Source organism: Lipotes vexillifer, unplaced genomic scaffold, assembly GCF_000442215.2.
Source record: "Lipotes vexillifer unplaced genomic scaffold, Lipotes_vexillifer_v1.1 scaffold2000, whole genome shotgun sequence".
Classification (NCBI taxonomy): Eukaryota; Metazoa; Chordata; class Mammalia; order Artiodactyla; family Lipotidae; genus Lipotes; species Lipotes vexillifer.
The window spans coordinates 604,812-623,604 of NW_006770731.1; the positions used below are offsets into that span (position 1 = coordinate 604,812).

Genomic DNA, 18,793 nt, shown 5'->3' on the forward strand with positions numbered 1-18,793 from the left:
CATAAAGCTCTTAGTAATACAGTAGTCGGTAGGTCTTTATCACAGTGCTGTAATTGGTCATTGAACCTGAATATTCAGCTATAAATGTTAAGCTTTGTGAACACCAGAGCGTTAAGATGGGTGATAGTCATGCAGTTAGAGAAGGAAAAGAAGTATGGAATGAAATTCAAAATTAGCAGAAGAGTAGCTGAGAGTAGAATAAGAGCTAACTTTGTTGTGGACGAAACCTTTCTGTGGGTGTTTTCATGTGCCTGAGTGTTTTTTTCCCCACCCTTAAGGTTCAAAGATCACCCAACGTTAAATGAAAGATATTTATTACTCCATCTGCTTGGTAGAGGTGGCTTTAGTGAAGTGTATAAGGTAATGTACATTTTTTTCCTCTTCTTCATACTAATACCACAAAGATATAGGAATATGTGGTTAAGAAGTACATGTCTTTTTATTGATTTTATGATTCTTTGACTGTTTTTATGTCCTCTCATTACAAAAAAGAGTCTGTGATGGCTTACGCTGTCTTATCTCAAGAGTCTAAAAACTATCCTTGTGCCTTTGCAGTCCCTCTGATATTTGGTACCTGGTTATCACTAGCCAGTCTGATACAAGTAATAACAGCCATTAGAATCAAGATAGGCAGGTAGCCATTTAATATAGTACATTTATGGAAAGGTTGTATCCCTTAATTTAAACATGTGTCACAAGTCTTACATGTCCTGAATTTACCCTAATTTCTACCTATTTTAAGGCCAGTGTTTCTCAAATGTGTATTTATAAATGTAGAAATATTTAATGCTTTATACCTTACTTTTTTTCCACTTTGTTATCTTTCTGCCGAACCTTTAAATATTGAAGTTCCTAAGGTCTCATCATTCTTGTTCTCCTTTCAAATATATCCCCCTCCCATTCACTAAGTTATCACCTATTTGATTTCAGATACAGATGTATAGATACATAGCTATCTACCCCACACTTTCCTTCTGAGCCCCATACCTGCTGGTTTATATGACTTAATCTGTTCACCTCATGTGGATGCTTCATAAGCACAGCAAACTCACATCTGAAATAGAAGTTATCTCTTCTCCCAACGCCCCCCCCCTTTAACACTGCTCCCTACTTTAATACACAGCACTGCCATTTATCTGCCCAGTCCCTCAAGTGAAAAACATAAAAGCCATCCTTCAATTCACCTTGCCCTTAACTCCCTTCCCCCCAACATAACCAGTCCCTGGTATCTGTCATTATTAATGTCATTAAGCTCTCCTAAATCCAGCAATGACCCTTCTCCCTCTCTCTTAGCACAGGGCCTCACTGTCTCTTGTTGCATTGCCTAGCTGATCATCTTTTTTCTGGGCATTGAGTTTCTCCAGTTCATTTGTGTATGCTGCAGCTGGAGTGGCCTTGTTATAAAATGCAGTCTGATCATCTCACTCCCCTGCTTATAAGCCCCAGTGGCTTCCCATTTGCTCTTAGCATAAAGTCATATGAAGGTCATAGTCTCACCTTAAACTTCAGTTCCTATAGAAGGCTTCCCTGTTAGTCTGCCTTTGATTAGCTTCTTGTAACACTTGGTGCTTCATTATATATTGGTATAGTCAGTGATTAAGACCTTGGGTTCTGAAGCCAGACAGGCTGGGTTTGAATCCTGGCTGATTCTGACTGCTGTATAAACTTGGGCTTATTGCTTACCATCCTCTGCCTGTCTTCACCTGGGAATGCTAATAGTACCTACATCATAGGATCATTATAGTGATTAAACGAACTATCACAGGAAAATCACAAAGAACTTTGTTGCTGAGAAAATGTAAGTTCATTAGATTGTTATTAGAAATCCTCTCTGTTCAATGAGACAACCTGTATCCAGTTCTGACTCTGGGGCAAATTATGGGATTTGGATTCAGAGAACTTCATTTCTGATCTTGGTTCAACCATGAACTATTTTTTGTTTTGTTAACTTGGATGAGCATTAAGTGTCACCCATCAAGAGTGATCTGTGAGCTCTCTTCCAATTCCTATTTCTCTGATTCTAATGGTAGTTCATCCTCAGGCACTTAATGGTTGAGTGGTCTTGCTCAGGCCACAAGGTAGAAAAGAAGGTCATAATGTTGCTCACTGTGGATCTAAAAATCACCAAAAGTATAGTTAGCTAGCACTAGCCCCGCCTAGAAGTTGCCCAGCTTCTGAACCTACTGATAGCTTTCATGACAGTCTTCTGCCACTGCCCAATAGTATTTCCATTGTTTTTAGCCCCATAGATAGGGTCTAAAAGGGACTTTTCTTTTGGAAGAAAAGGCTTCTGTAGAAATTAGAAAATGCAGATTGTGGGTCCCTAATGACTTGAACCCTCATTACTGATTTAAATACTAATGACAGCCCCTCCGACCCTTTCAAGTCCTTTCATTGTTGCCAGGTTGCTTGGTAAACAAAGTAGCTGACTGTAAGTCAAAAAATTGACTCTTCTCTATACCAAGGTGGAAAGCATTGAATCAGTTGCTCAGTGATTACCATCTTAGCTTTATGGGAAGGTATACTTTACTCTCCTAATCTTGGGAGAAAGATGTGTCATATACAGTTATTATAATCAATATACATGGATGATAACTTTATTAGTACTTAGAATTTTATTTTCTCCCTTTTTTTTACTATGATTGCCTTTGAGTTTTATAAAAGCTTTTCTGCTTTCTCTCACATGAACTTCTTTTATTCTTTTCTATTATATTTCTTAAAACTTAACTTTTAATAGTATAATGAGCTAATGTTTATTGGATATTTATTATGAATCATGTATTATTCTGAACACTTTATATGTTTCACCCCATTTAGTCAACAACCCAAACTTTATGAGACTGAGGCTATTAGAGAGGGTATTAAGCACAAAGTCATGCAGCTAATAAGTTCATCTGACTCCAAAGTGAATATTCTTAATTACTGCATCCTATATTATTTCTGATCTCATGCTTTTATAATTTCGTGACAAGCAGTTTACGCCTACTGCTTATTCTAAGGTTAAATTGATAGAGGCAGTGGGAACTAGGAACCTTCTTCCTAATAAATATGTAAGCTTTTAGTGTTTTAAGGGAGTGCTTTTGTGTAAAAGTCACAGTTGAACCTAAATTATTAAATTCCTCTTTAATGATATTCATTGTTTTTAAAAAACATTTATAAGTCACCTGAAGCCTTAAAATATTGATCATTCTTTATTTAAGAAATAGTCTGGTCATTTGAACAAACAAGTATAAAACCTTTTTTGAGCCCAGATTAAGGAAATATTACTGATAGAGTTAGGTATGATAATTACATATGGTTAATGGTTATGGTTATGTTTAAACAGTTTAATAATAAAAGTTTAGAATTTTTTTAAAACAGTTGGGAAATTGTTAGGAACTTGTTAATTTTCAAATAAGGGGGGGGGAAAGGTGGAGTTGGTAGGAAAGGATACAGGAACCCACCAAAAAAGTATTACAGCTGCCTGTTTTCCTGGCCACTTACTGCTACTACCAGTATAGAGAAGAACGTCTATATTAAAAACAGATAGCTTGGGACTTCCCTGGTTGCGCAGTGGTTAAGAATACACCTGCCAGTGCAAGGGACACGTGTTTGATCCCTGGTCCAGGAAGATCCCACATGCCGTGAAGCAACTAAGCCCGTGCACCACAACTACTAAGCCCATGCACCGCAACTACTGAAGCCCAGTGCCACAACTTTTGAGCCCGTGTGCTACAACTACTGAAGTCCTCGCATCTAGAGCCCGTGCTCTGCAACAAGAGAAGCCCGCGCGCCACAACAAAGAGTAGACCCCACTTGCCGCAACTAGAGAAAGGCCGTGTGCAGCAACAAAGACCCAACGCAGCCAAAAAAAAACACAAAACCCAGAGAGCTTTATTGTTTTATCTTGATTCAATATATTGGCACTTATAAAACTTGAACGTGAAAATTCACATTAAGGTTTTCTCTGATTTAGCACCGTGGAATTTGTATCTTGTTTCTGATAATAAATGTGCCACTGAACTATATATAACCTTAGCAGAGATGACTACCAAAAATCGTAATGTGTATTCTCATTCCATATTATTTCAAAAATTATCACTCAAAAAAAAAAAAAATCTCTTCACTATTCAGTTGGTCTTTGGTCCAAACTCTTCTACTCCTTGAATCCTAGGCTTTTGACCTTTATGAACAAAGATATGCTGCTGTGAAGATCCATCAGCTTAATAAAAGCTGGAGGGATGAGAAGAAGGAAAACTACCACAAGTAAATATTAATTCTTTATGATTTTTATCAATTTTGAAAATATATTTAATTGTCATGGAGAATTAATATATTCTCTTTCTCGTAGACATGCCTGCAGAGAGTATAGAATACACAAAGAACTGGATCACCCCAGAATAGTTAAACTCTATGATTATTTCTCCTTGGATACAGATACGTAAGTGAATATAAAAGGATTTATTTTTTAAGAAAAGACATGTTGGCTTTTGCTTCCCCTATTCCATAGTGATGATATAAATACTCTTCATTTGTCCATTGTGATTCTGAATTATTGGATAATATTTTATGTCTGATTTTTTTCTCTTCTCCATTGTAGGTTTTGTACAGTGTTAGAATACTGTGAAGGCAATGACTTGGATTTCTATCTGAAGCAACATAAATTAATGTCAGAGAAAGAAGCTAGGTCTATTGTAATGCAGATTGTAAATGCACTAAGATATCTCAATGAAATCAAACCCCCTATTATACATTATGATCTTAAACCAGGTAATTAATAAAAATTTTATCTAAATAATTTAAGCTTTAAAGAGTGTAATTTTTAAAAGTCATACTTACTAAGTTATCCGAAAATACGCTTTTTGGTTTAGTTTTTAAAAGTCAGTGGAATACTAGTGGTAGTAGCTGAAGTGTTTTTAAAATGTATATCACTGCATTTTAAAACTATATTTTAAATGTATATTTTAATTAGATTAAAAATTTTACATATGTATGTTAAGTGTATTATTTCCCCAAAGTCCAGCTTTAGTAGTAAAGATAATGTTTTTCATTTATGTTTCATTAAAAGAACTTTATACTTTGTTCTTAGGAAACATCCTTCTGGTAGATGGAACAGCATGTGGAGAAATCAAAATTACTGATTTTGGTCTGTCCAAGATTATGGATGATGACAGCTATGGTGTAGATGGGATGGATCTAACTTCCCAAGGGGCAGGCACTTACTGGTAAGTGTATTATTAAAAACACCAAAATTATATAGATTAGTGCCCAGTCTTTTTAATGCGAGTTTATTTTCGCATACCTTTGAGATTACTGTGGTGTGATGAGAGTACTGATATGAAGTCTCTGAGTTGAGAGACTACTGCCATCAGTCCTGTTTTCTCACCTGGTCTTAACTGTAACTATCAGCAAACCGGAGGAAGAAAAACTTGGCATCAGCAAGTGACTACCAGCTAGTTCCCTACCAGCCAGAAACTCCTAACATGGAGAATTTGTGAATCTTGTATTTGTGAATCTTGTTCTATAATGTTGGAGTGATGTTTATCATGAGTAATGATACTTAATATCTTAGCTATTAAAAGCAATAACTAATAAGCATTAAGCCCTCTCTGTAGAGGTTTTGTGGTTACAGTTTTTGTTAAGATGGATGTTTTGTCGATAATGAATGGAAGAGAAATTTGGTACAATCTTGGTCTTTGGCCTTGACGCTCAAAAATCTTTTTAATAACTCCATACATACAGATATAAATCTAGATAGAACCATAGATTCACTGATACTGATATGAGTCTAAATGAATGTCATTCCCTTCAGAGTTACCTACGTGTTGACAAAAATTACTTCAGTGTGAATTTTCAAACTTAGTATCAAATTTGCCAAAGTGGAGAACATAGACTATAAAATTTCAAAACTAATTTAGTTTTCAGAATAAATTAGTTTAGCAAAAAGAGTGAAATCTTAAATGGAAGGGAGGCAACTACTCAGCTTCACTGAGCAGGATGGTGACTACAAACATAAATGTGACTTTGGAGTCTTCAGAACAATCTTCACATAGCCTGGGCAATAATAACCAATTCTATAAAATGCCACAGGTTTGTATGGACTTTACTTTTCAGAGTAAGGATTAGTCATGTTCCATGTATTCATTTAAAGCCAGTTTAGAGTTTCAAATTATGCTTGTGACATTTTTTAGGAATATAAGATAATGTATCATAATTTTCTTTCAATATATATTCTTTAAAAGTCTATCATTCAAACTGGTAACTCCTTAAAAGTCAGTACCCTCAGTCAGTAGTAGTTAGACTTCTTTGTTTTAGCAACAAGGCTCCTTTTTTTACCACAAAATCTTAGAATCCTAATAAAACCAACAAAAATAAGGCTTCTTGGTAGAACCATGTATTCTGTGGCAGACAGCTTGAAAACCATGTTCTAAGTAATAGATCATCCTTCCTCTGCAGAGACTCCCACCATACTGTTTCCCTCTCACTCTGCCTTCCCTAGCGTAGGGCAGGGCAAGGAAATTTCCCCCTGACAGATGGGCATGAGACAGGGAAGCTTATGTTTTAGGGTGCTGTGCAGGAAGAAGATATAGTCATGGCATTTCCACGTTAGGAACCTGGAATTATATACTTCTTAGAGAAACAGCTTTCCCCAAAATGGTTAGTTTTTAATTCATATACAAACTTTTAGAATATAGGTATGTAGTGCTTTTACACATCATCCCCAGAAGCTTAAATTATTTGTCAGTATTGCTTAGAAGAAAACGAGTTTTGTTTCTCCCTTCCTCTTGGGTCTCAAATGCAAGCATCCACTAAATCCTGCTGGTCGTTTTCCCCGAGTAGCTTTGGTATCTATTCCTACACTTCCTCTCCTTGCTTATATACCCTTTTACCTTGAGAGACGGTATAGCACAGTGTTTAAGAGTCATTCTTGTTTCAGTTACACACACATAAACCTACAGAAAATATACGCTTTTATTCATAAAACAAATCTGGCTTTTTACTTGATTTGGAGGGTAGGAAAGGATTTACATCACAAATAAGTTATCGGTCATCTGTGAATGTTCTGCTGAAATTTAAACGATTTTTTTTAGTTTTATACTCACTATGCTAAAAGAGTAGCTTCCCATTTAGCTGTAGTATTCCTTTTCAGGACTTGGTAGTTTATCTAAATTTTTGAAGTGTGAGATGCTTGCATCCTGATGGAGCTTTTTATCAATACTTATAACCTAAGGTTAAAAGTAAAAATTTATTTTTACTTATATGTACTTTTACCTTTTAAATAAATTTTACAATCTATTTTTACCTTTTATCTAAAATTATGAATTTATAAATAAAAATAGTATTTTTGAATGCTCCATATATTTCTGATGCTGCCTGCTACTGTTTGAAACTGTACGCTGAATTAACGCTGTAATGGAGGTAACATCTGCCTGGAGGGAAGCAGAGAAGGCTTGTGAAAGTTGGGTGGGTCTTGAAGAAGAAAGGGTGGTCACTGTGTGAACTGGAGTAGTTAAGGAAGGCATAAGAGGTTGTCATATTCAGAGGCATTGGGGGGAAGCACAGTGTAGGGAACCAAGTGAATCGGCTTTGCCTCACCAGTTTGAGAGGCTGGGGGTCAGGAAAAGAGATTTTGGAAATTTAAGTTGCTGCTAGATTAGGACAGGTCTCGTGTTACAAGCAAGAGATACGAGGTCTTGCCTGGGCAGTGAGTGAGGTTGAGGTTCTTTAAACAGAAGAACTGGCTGGTCAGATGTGTATTTTAGGAAGAGAACTTCCTACAGTTTGCAGATTGGTGAAGGGGGATAGGAGAGGATTCTTCTATTAGTAGATACTTAGAACATTGTAATTTCTAATGATAATTTATCATTTCTGTAGATCATACACTACAGAAATAATGTATATAAGTTGACCCTTGAACAGTGCAGGGGCACCGGTCCTCTGCACAGTCAAAAATCTGAGTATAGCTTGCAGTTGCCCTTCATATACGTGGTTCCTCCACATGCCCGAAATTCAACCAGTCAGGGATTGTGTAGTGCTGCAGTATTTACTATTGAAAAGAAGCCTCATATAAGTGAACCCGTGCAGTTTGAACCCGTGTTGGAAAAGGGTCGACTGTATATTACATACTTTAACCACAAAGTTGTTTGTTTGTTTTGGCTCTAAAGTCAAATGATACAGGGATACAAATGCTTTAAAAGTTAGGACTTTAATCAGTGAAAATCACCTAAGATTTTTGTATGGATAAAATGAGTGTAAGATTTTACATTTAGAAGGTTTTAAATTATAAATTGTTAATATCCTCTCCTTTTTTTCTCCCCCCAAAACTAGGTATTTACCTCCTGAGTGTTTTGTAGTTGGAAAGGAACCACCGAAGATTTCCAACAAGGTTGATGTGTGGTCAGTCGGAGTCATCTTCTTTCAGTGTCTTTATGGTAGAAAAGTAAGTTGAAGTATAACATATTCAGCTCTATGGAGACAAGTTGAATTTTCCCCTTTTAAAGTTTCATTAACCTTAAGTCAGTTTAGTCAAGAATTCCAAGAATGGAGACCTGGTTGAGGCAACAACAAAAAAACCCAAAATAACCGTTTATTTGGTAAGGTTAGGAGCAGCCTGGGAAGCAGAAATACATGAAAGCACTTGAATTGTGTTCCGCTGGACTACAAAAGCGGGGGAGGGTGCTTATAGGCAAAAAACTGCAAGCTTACACAAATTGTCAAGAATTAGGATTGGAGCTGGCAAGAAATAAGGGTGCTTGTTAAGCTTGTTTGAAATGATTACATAGTTGGCGGGGGGGGGGGACTTTGAAAGTACAAGGTTGCAGCTGGCAATTGCTAGCAAATAGATATGGTTTTGAAAACATCTAGTGGTTTCCTTTAGTTTGATACAGTTCAGAAAGTTCAGGTCTTCTCTCATGCAGGAATGTGTCTGAAACCACATCCACAGTGGCCACCCAGCTCCATTTTGGATGCCTGAACCATAGTTAACTCCACTTGATTTTTTAAATGATCTTAAATATATCATCACTTCCTAAAATTTCCGTGGACCAGAATTATTTTAATGTCACAACAGCTTCTTTGGCCTGCTCTTTGCCTTTTTTTTCTTTTAAGAAGAAGAAGTAACTAATCTGTTAACAGTGCTAACGTTTTTCTATTGCTAGGAATAAAGGAGTCAAAACTGTTCATGATCCTCCATTCTCTCCACTTCCTCACCTCCTCTCCCCCATTCCCACCCCACACACACAGTTTGGCCTGAGCATGTTTCCTCCTGTGCTTCCTCGGGGAAATTCCATCAAACTTAGTACTAATTTTTCCCAAACCTCTCTTTACATTGAAGTCAGAACTGTAAGCTACCATAGATATCCTTATCCCATTCAGTCCCTCCATCAGTGTGAAAAGAGAGATTCAGGGACTTGTCTGGGAACTCACTGCATGTTAGGACCAAACCCAGAGCTGATTCATTTAAGTTAGTGTGTCATATACTCAAGGTATTTCACTCTTTGGGCTTTTCACAGATGTTTCCGCTACTTCTCCGTCTCTTCTCTAATTAAACTTAAATTTTAAACATTTAGAATAAAATTTAAATTTTTTTGGTTTTTATTTTTATCTTAATTACTTATATTGCAATGGTATTATTTTCTATTGCTTATTCACAATGTTTTGGCTATGCTAAGGATTGATCAGATGCTGTTCCTCAGCCTGCTATCAGTTACTATCAGTTATAACCTTGTTTCTATGAGAATGCATCCCAGCTTGCAAGTAACTGAGAATGAGTTTTTTAGAACACAAATCATTTGTATCTTGGGGAATTCTCTGATAATATCTGTTTAAATATTTTGTGAGATAAATTTCTCAACATTGTATTTTTTTTTTTTTAAAGCCATTTGGTCATAATCAATCTCAACAAGACATTCTTCAAGAAAATACAATATTAAAAGCCACAGATGTCCAGTTCCCTGTAAAACCGGTTGTAAGCAGTGAAGCAAAGGTACTAAGTTTATGAAAATAAGCTTTGTGAAGTAAATTTTTGATTTCATAAATTGTGCTTAAAACAGAGTAAGTACTTGTTAAATAAGTAGGTAAAGCAAAAGGGATTGCAGCCACAGGAAAAGCTGTCCAGTAGGGGCTGGTGATTTGCTCTGGAGAAGAGTTGCTTTAGGCCCTTGGTTGTGACCGTTTTTGAGCACCCAAATACGGTCTGTGATTCTTTTAAGAAGCCAGGCAAAGGAGAACATAATCTACGATGACACAAAGTTTAAAACAAGCAGAACTCAATTATGGTGTTTAAAAGTCAGGATAGCTGTTACCCCAATAGATTGGGGGCAGAGCCAGTGCCTGAAAGTGGGCATGAAGAGTCTTAGGAGTTCTGATAAAGTTCTTTTTTTGCCAGTTACATAGATAATTCACTTTGTGCTGTACACTCTGTGCTCAATAGGAAGAAAGTACTAGGGCAAAAATGGCATCATACCCTTTGGCCAAACTAAATTGACAGTAAAGTGGAATGAGGGTGAAAGGAGTGTTTTACAGAAGACAAATTCCAGAAAAAGAAGACTCCAGAATTTTGTAGGGAGAAATGCAGTATTCCACATTCAACACAGTTACAGGCATACCTCAGAGATATTGTGGGTTCAGTTCTGAACCACTGCAAATAAGGCGAATATTGCAATAAAGAAGTCACACATAGTTTTTGGTTTCCCGGTGCATATAAAAGTTAAGTGTGCAATAGCATTATGTCTTAAAAAAATAATGTACATACCTTAATTAAAAATACTTGCTTGCTAACTGTTAACCATCCTCTGAGCCTTCAGCCAGTAGTCTTTTTGCTTGTGGAGGGTCTTGCCTTGCTGTTGACGGCTGCTGACTGAGCAGGGTGGTGGCTGCTGAGGCAATTTCTTGGTCTCTTCCTTTCATGAACCATTTCTCTGTAGCATGCAGTGCTGCTTGAAAGAAGTTCTACTGTGGGTAAAAAGCTTTCAAAATTGGAGTCAGTCCTCTTAAACCCTGCCACTGCTTTATGAACTAAGTTTATGTAATATTCTAAATCCTTTGTTGTCATTTCAGCAATTAAGTTTGCAGTCTTACATGGGTGCAGTTCATGACCTCCGCCAAACAGTTACAAAAGTAGCAGAAATCACTGATCACCATAACAAATATAATAGTGACATAACAAATATAATGGAAAGTTTGAAATATTGCTAGAATTACCAGATGTGACACACAGACGCAAAGTGAGCTGTTGGAAAAATGGTGCTGATAGATTTGCTCAGTGTGGGGTTGCCACAAACGTATAATTTGTGGGAAAAAAAAAACGCAGTATTTGCAAAGTACGGTAGAACAAGGTGAGCCTGTGTTGGAAGTCCTAGCCAGAATAGTTAGTTAGGCAAGAAAAAGAAGTAAAAGGCATACAAATCAGAAAGGAAGAAGTAAAACTGTCACTATTTGCAGATAACATCATTTTATATATAAAAACCCTTAAGACACCACCAAAAAAGTTAGAACTAATCAACAACAAATTCAGTAAAGTTGTGGGATATGAAATCAATGCAACAAAGTTTTATGTATTTCTATATACTAAAAGAGCAGAAAGAGAAATTAAGAAAACAATCCCGGGGACTTCCCTGGCAGTCCAGCAGTTAGGACTTGGCGCTTTCACTGCTGGGGCCCAGGTTCGGTCCCTGTTTGTTTGGGGTGCAGCCAAAGAGAAAACAAAACAATCCCATTTACAGTCACATCAGAAAGAATAAAACTATAAGACATTGATGAAAGAAACTGAAGAAGGCACAAGTAAATGGAAAGATATTCCATGTTCATGGATTGGAAGAATTAATGTTCAAATGTCCATACTACTAAAAGCAATCTACAGATTCAGTGCAATCCCTATCAAAATTCCAACAGTATTTTTCACAGAAATAGAGCAAACAGTCCTAAAATTCATATGGAAACATGAAAGACCCAAATAGTCAAAGCCATCTTGAGAACAAAGCTGAAGGTCTCATGCTCCATGATTTCAAACTACATTTCAAAGCTGTAGTATTCAAAACAAACAGTACGGTATGCCGTGGAACAACTAAGCCTGTGTGCCACAACTACTGAGCCTGTGCTCTAGAGCCCACGAGCCAGAACTATTGAAGCCTGCATGCCTGGAGCCTGTGCTCCACAACAAGAGAAGCCACCACAATGAGAAGGCCGCACACCACAACAAAGAGTAGCCCCTGCTCGCCACAACTAGAGAAAGCCCACATGCAGCAACAAAGACCCAACACAACCAAAAATAAATAAATAAATAAAATTGATTCTTTAAAAAAAAACAAAACCATATGGTATTGGCATAAAAATACACAGATCAATGGAACATAATTGAGAGCCCTGAATAAACCCACACATGTATGGTCAATTTATGACAAAGAAGCCAAGAATATACAATGGGGAAAGGGTGGTCTCTTCAATAAATGGTGTTGGGAAAACTAGACAGCCACATAAACAAGGATGAAACTGGACCACTATCTTATGTCATACACAAAAAGTAACTCAAAATGGATGACAGTCTTGAACTTAAGACTAGAAATCATAAAACTCCTAAAAGAAAACATAGGTGGTAAGCTCCTTGACATAGGTCTTGGTGAGGAATTTTTGTATTTGACAACAAAAGCAAAGGCAACAAAGTAAAAGTAAACAAGTGGGACTGCATCAAATGAAAAATCTGCACAGCAAAGGAAACCATGAACAAAATGAAAAGACAACTTACCAAATGGGAAAAATATTTGGAAATCATACCTGATAAGGCATTAATATCCAAAATATATAAAGAAATCAAACAATCCGATTAAAAACAGAGGATCTGTATAGGTTTTTTCCCAAGGAGGACCTACATATGGCCAACAGGTGCATGAAAAGATGCTCAACATCACTCATAATCAGGGAAATCCAAATCAAAACCACAGTGAGATATCACCTCATACCTGTAGAATAGCTATTATCAAAAAGACAAGAAATGAGTGTTGGCAAGGATGTGGAGACAAGGGAACCTGTGTGCACTGTTGGTGGGATTGTGAATTGGTGCAGCCAATATGGAAAACAATGTGGAGGTTCGTTGGAAAATTAAAAATAGAACTACCATATGATCCAGCAGTTCTACTTTTGAGTATTTGAAGAAAACAAAAACAACTCAAAATGATATGTGCATCCCCATGATCATTGCAGCATTATTTACAATACCCAAGACATGGAAGCAACCTTAGGTGTCCATCGTGAGATGAATGGATAAAGAAAATGTGGTGTGTGTGTATATATACATATATAAAATGGAATACTGTTCAGACATTAAACAAAAGGAAATCTTGCCATTATATGTAGAATCTTAAAAAAAACCAAGCTCACAGATACAGAGAAGAGATTGGTGGTTGCCAGAGGTGGGTGGGTGAGGGGTGGGCAAAATGGGTGAAGGGGGCCAAAAGGTAAAAACTTCCAGTTATGTAAGTCATAGGGATGTAATGTACAGCCTGGGGATTATAGTTAATAATACTATATTGCATATTTGAAAGTTGCTAAGAGTAGATCTTAAAAGTTCTCATCACACGAAAAACAATTGTATAACTACATATGGTGACAGATGTTAACTAGACAATTGTGGTGATCTTTTCACAGTACAAATGTTGAATCATTATGTTGTATATCTGAAACTAATATGTCAATTTTTTTTTAATTACCATATGATCCAGCATTTCTACTTCTAGGTAGATACCAAAAAAAGTGGAAGCAAGGACTCAGATATTTATATACCAACATTCATAGCAGCATTATTCACAATAGTTAAAAGGTAGAAACAATCCAAATGTCAACCAAGAGATAAATGGGTAAACAAAATGTAGTATGTACATGCAGTGGAATATTATTCAGCCTTAAAAAGGAATGAGGCCCGTGAGCCATGGCCACTGAGCCTGCCCATCCGGAGCCTGTGCTCTGCAACAGGAGAAGCCACAACTGTGAGAGGCCCACATACTGCAAAAAAAAAAAAAAAGGAATGAAATTCTGATGCATGCTACAACATGGATGACTCAAACATCATGCTAAGTGAAAGACACTAAAGGACAAATAAATATTGTATGATTCCACTCATATAAGGTACCTAGAATAGCCAGATCATAAAGGAGCACAAGTGGTTACCAAGGGCTGGGGGAAGGAGCAATGGGGAGATACTGTTCAATGGGTGCAGAATTTCAGTTTTAGATGATGAAAAAGTTCTGCAGATGTATAGTGGTCATGTTGTACAGCAATGTGAATGTGCTTAATGTCACTGAATTGTACACTCAAGGGTTAAAAAATGCTAATTTTATGTTATGTATATTTTAATCTCAATAAAAATTGAGGGGAAAAAATGCAGCTTTCCAGCAATAAGTTTAAATGGTAGTAATAGTATTTAGACTGTAAAGTGAACTACTAGGGGGCTGTGAGTTGAGAGTTGAATTTGGAGTGATAATTTTACTGCTACAATTTTTTTTTTAATTTATTTTACTTATTTATTTTTGGCTGCGTTGGGTCTTTGTTGCTGCACGTGGGCTTTCTTTAATTGTGGCAAATGGCGGCTACTCTTCATTGCAGAGCACGGGCTCTAGAGCACAGGCTCAGTAGTTTTGGCACATGGGCTTAGTTGCTCTGCAGAATGTGGGATCTTCCCGGACCAGGGCTCGAACCCGTGTCCCCTGCATTGGCAGGCAGGTTCTAACCACTGCACCACCAGGGAAGCCCTGTTGCTACAATTTCTTAAAAAATTTGAATCCCCAGTGAAGTAAAATCTATTTATTGTCTTAAATGTGTCCATCATCTGTAGTATTTAGTTGACTGATATTTAGAAGAGGAAAAGATTTTAATTGCTGACTTTTTTTTTTTTAAGGCCTTTATAAGACGCTGTTTGGCATACCGAAAAGAAGATAGGTTTGATGTGCACCAACTGGCAAATGACCCCTACCTTCTCCCACACATGAGAAGATCCAATTCTTCAGGAAACTTACACATGGTTGGGCTGACAGCATCCCCTACACCCCCTTCTTCAAGCATAATTACTTACTGACTTTCCTCCAAAATTGGCATGATGTCTTTGAATTGCTTCCAGATGCATACTTGAGTTTGAGAGCTTTTGAGTGTTTTTGTTGTTTTCTTTTTTACACAGGATATGGTTGAGAACTGTTTGTGAACTGAAGTTCTTCATAGCATCGTTTGTATGAGAGTGGATCATGGACAGTGAATAAGTGTACAGTTCTGACTGTAATCTTGAGCAGTGAAGGGTGACTGCCTGTTGCACAGAAACAGGAATACCATGTTAAGATAAAAGAAAAAGGTTTTTTGGGGGGAACACTGTAAATAACATTTATAATACTTAAATACATTTGGTTGTTACTAGAGAGTTCTAATATGAAGGGTGGTTTTTCATTATTTAAAAACACATGGAAAAAATATGAGACATATTTCTAACACAGGAACTATCTAGTGCCTGGATACATTCTTCAGCATTCAGCAGTTTATCTGCTGCAACCAAAGTAAGAACTGAATGACAGTGACAGTTGTACAGTTGTGTTTTATAGTAATAGAATGTGAGAGACTCTTTGGACAAAGTTATTAGACTTTTGTCATTTGCCTGTTCTGGCTTTTACCAAGTTGTACCTCGAAATCACATGTCCGCTTTTTTCACTGGTCATGTTAAAGGGAGAGCTATTCCTAGATACATTACACCTTTGACAAAGTGAGCTGCTTGTTTTGAAATCAGCTGAAGTCACTAAATTATAATATCTCCAGTGTTCTCAACATGTTAGAATTGTTAACAGGTATTTTTCTTTTGTTACCAGGCCTTGTTCATTCAAACAAGAGACAATATGTAACCAAATGCAGACCAGTTCTATGCAGGATAATGATAAATTCCCTTCTAGCTCTATTGTAAATTGTGTACAGATGTCGTATTTCAATTACCGAGTTTCAGCAGCTTATTCTTGTACAAATGTTTAAAAATATGCCTTTTCTAATTGGATATTGTATTTTTTTTAAGTCTTCTTGAAGGCGCTTTAATTGCTGCTAAATGGTGTTGCTTCTTTGCTAAAAAAATCAAATGACCTCCTTAAAGGTGCAAGCTGACTGTACATTATAGAGAGATTATTAAAAGCAGGCATTTATTAACAATCAAGGCATGTAAAAATGATCCGTGTTGGACATAAAGAGCTCTCGAAATCAGTTTCTTGGTTTCTAGGGCTGTGGAGCACATATATACTAGATTTATAAATTGTTCATGGTAATCCTACATTTCTAGAAAGTTCTTATCAGCAAGGTGGGATGATGGTCCCTTAAATGAGTTTCTTGTGGTTTGTACAGATTTGTTAAAATGTGAACATTTTCTAACTGCCTTGTATGGTAGAAACCATTATTTTTCAGGATGCTGTCACTCCTCTAAGAAACTTCTTTATCATCACATTCGTAATGCTGATACTTACATGTAAATTGTCCATGTTGCCGAAAAAGGAGGCTATGCTTACCACAGATTCCCCTTAATATTGTACAGTTAAACCATGGCTCTTGTTCTTTCATTGTACATAGACACATTGTCTCTTTAAGATGCTGCTGAAATTGTAGAGAATGTAGCCAAAACAGTAATAAACAATGACAGTTAAAATTCAAAGACTATGAAGTTACATTTGAAGGGAGCTTTCAAGATTTAGGACATTGGCTGACTTGGCTCCTTAAGAATTAACTGAATAAATTCTTGAAGTATACTTCAGGATAAGTATGAAGCGTTTCAAGCTGTTAAAGTGTACCTAATAACCATTATCAAAGCTAATCCTGGGTAAGTAACACTTAGCCATATCGGGAATGGTTTAAGGGCTACACCTGTTCCTCTGTAGATGAAGATAGAAGTCCTATTTAAAAAAATATTGATGTGGTAATGGAATGCAGCATCAATTGAGCAGTGCTTTAGGTGCTGTCGGCCAATTTTTCAATTTTGTTGAGTTTTCATCTTTCTGAATCCTGAAATACTATGTTCATATAGTAACGGTTATTTGAAGTCCTGAATTAAAAGAAAGTACTCAGTTTGTTTAAAATTTTGGTGAGAGATTTAAGTGGATGTGTACATCTAACATGAGATTGAAGAAGTGGTACAGACCCAGATCACTGGTTTTGACCACACTATTTGCAAATGAATGAAAGTGACTGCCACTGTCAAAATGCGGAAAAGGTGAACAAGCCATAAAATAAAAGTGCTTCCCTGGGTTTAGGTAATCATCTGTTTAGAGTCCAAGATGTATAGGCAGTAAATGAGTTTAGAGACCTTCTATTCCTCCTAAAGTATTTCCAAAGAAATGATACAGATTTGGGGTAGTACGCCCATATCTCAGCAGGTACAAGATAGCTGTAATTGAGCCAAAGTGAGTACTGTTACCTTCACCTGGGAAACTGGTATTTGTCACTAAGTAGTTTCAGTCACTGGCAATCTTTGGCTCTAACATCTTGAAGCTTACATTGTTTTTTGGTCTCCTCAATTCTGTCCTCAGAATTAAAGTATTTCCTATATGCCTAAGACAGTAGCCAAGGTCTTCTCCCTTTAAGCACTGCAAGGTAAATGTACAGTTTTTTTGCATAGAATTTGAAATCTTTGTTTGGTATGAATTAGCTTTAGTGCATATGCATGTTGAGAGGAAGGAAGTGTAGAAACCACCCTAATTTATTAAGTCTGGAGTTGGGTAGATATTTGGTTGTTTTTCAAAAATAAAGTTTCAGGTCTCTTTTTTACTTGCTGCCATCCCCTGCTCCTTATAAATAATTTTCAATTTAAATAGTACATAAAATGTGAACAGATAACTTCTACAAATACCTCATTACATGAAACCAAAATGGTAGAATTTCAGTGAAACAAATTTAAAGAGTATATTGTGTTTTGCTGTTGATCGTTGCTTATTAAATGCAATAATGCTGATTACCATCAGACGTTATTGGCTATGTTTTGCAGTGGTAGTGCAGACAGTCCAGTCCTATTAGATTGTGAGTTTACTCTTAGAATTTACATTACCGTTTGATTTGTGTGAAAAAGACAGCCTTACTCTTAGTCCTTTAAAATCACACTGGCACGTCTTACTCTAATCCCACTTTAAATTTTGACATGTTATCTGATCATTTTCCTCCCAAGCTTAATCTGTTTCAAAAAGTGTTTTAGCACCTAGTTTTTAAATAAAATTGTTAGAATTCTAGTTCTTGGATTTCAGGAATTCTGTAACAGTTTTAGAATTTCTATAACTTATCTGTTGATTTGAATTACAACATACACATCTCCATTTACCTTCCCCTGCTTTCATTTCCCTCCTTTTTTTTTTTTTTTTTTTTTGAGGATTTTTCTCCCTGGGAATTCTTGGATTTTTGAATGGGAAAGATTTGAGTAAATGTATGTAAACTGACTTCAAAAGGATTGTGTAGAGCCAGAGAAATTAGAAGAGTCATCTTTCATTAGGATCAAAACGCATAGTTTTCACCTGGAAATCCTCACTCATTTAAAATACTAGAGATGTAGTTACCTACGTCCCTATGACTGTTTTTAAAAAGGCAGTAACAATAATACTGGTTAAGAATTCATATTTTAGAACCAGATTCTTCGGGCTTAAATGTTGACTGCCATTTCCTACCTGTGTTTCAGGTTCCTCATCTAAAAATGAAGATAACAGTGCGACCATACAGAGTGGTTGCAAGGAGTAAACGAGCTCACATATTTAAAACCCAGCACATTGTAATACCACGTATATAAAGCTGCTATTATTTTTTTTTTTTTTTTTTTTTTTTTTTTTTTTTT

General features: G+C 36.5%; 1 protein-coding gene across 1 annotated transcript in view; it reads left to right on the forward strand.

Annotated features, from left to right (window-relative positions):
- TLK1 (tousled like kinase 1) overlaps positions 1-17,935 on the forward strand; it is a 151,880-nt gene extending 133,945 nt beyond the window's left edge. The window contains exons 14-21 of the mRNA XM_007446344.1: positions 279-360; positions 4,154-4,245; positions 4,331-4,420; positions 4,580-4,749; positions 5,069-5,204; positions 8,308-8,419; positions 9,857-9,964; positions 14,867-17,935. Coding sequence (XP_007446406.1) covers positions 279-360; positions 4,154-4,245; positions 4,331-4,420; positions 4,580-4,749; positions 5,069-5,204; positions 8,308-8,419; positions 9,857-9,964; positions 14,867-15,043 — 967 coding nt within the window. The 3' untranslated portion in view covers positions 15,044-17,935. The remainder of the gene's footprint in view (positions 1-278; positions 361-4,153; positions 4,246-4,330; positions 4,421-4,579; positions 4,750-5,068; positions 5,205-8,307; positions 8,420-9,856; positions 9,965-14,866) is intronic.
- Positions 17,936-18,793: the final 858 nt, after the last annotated feature.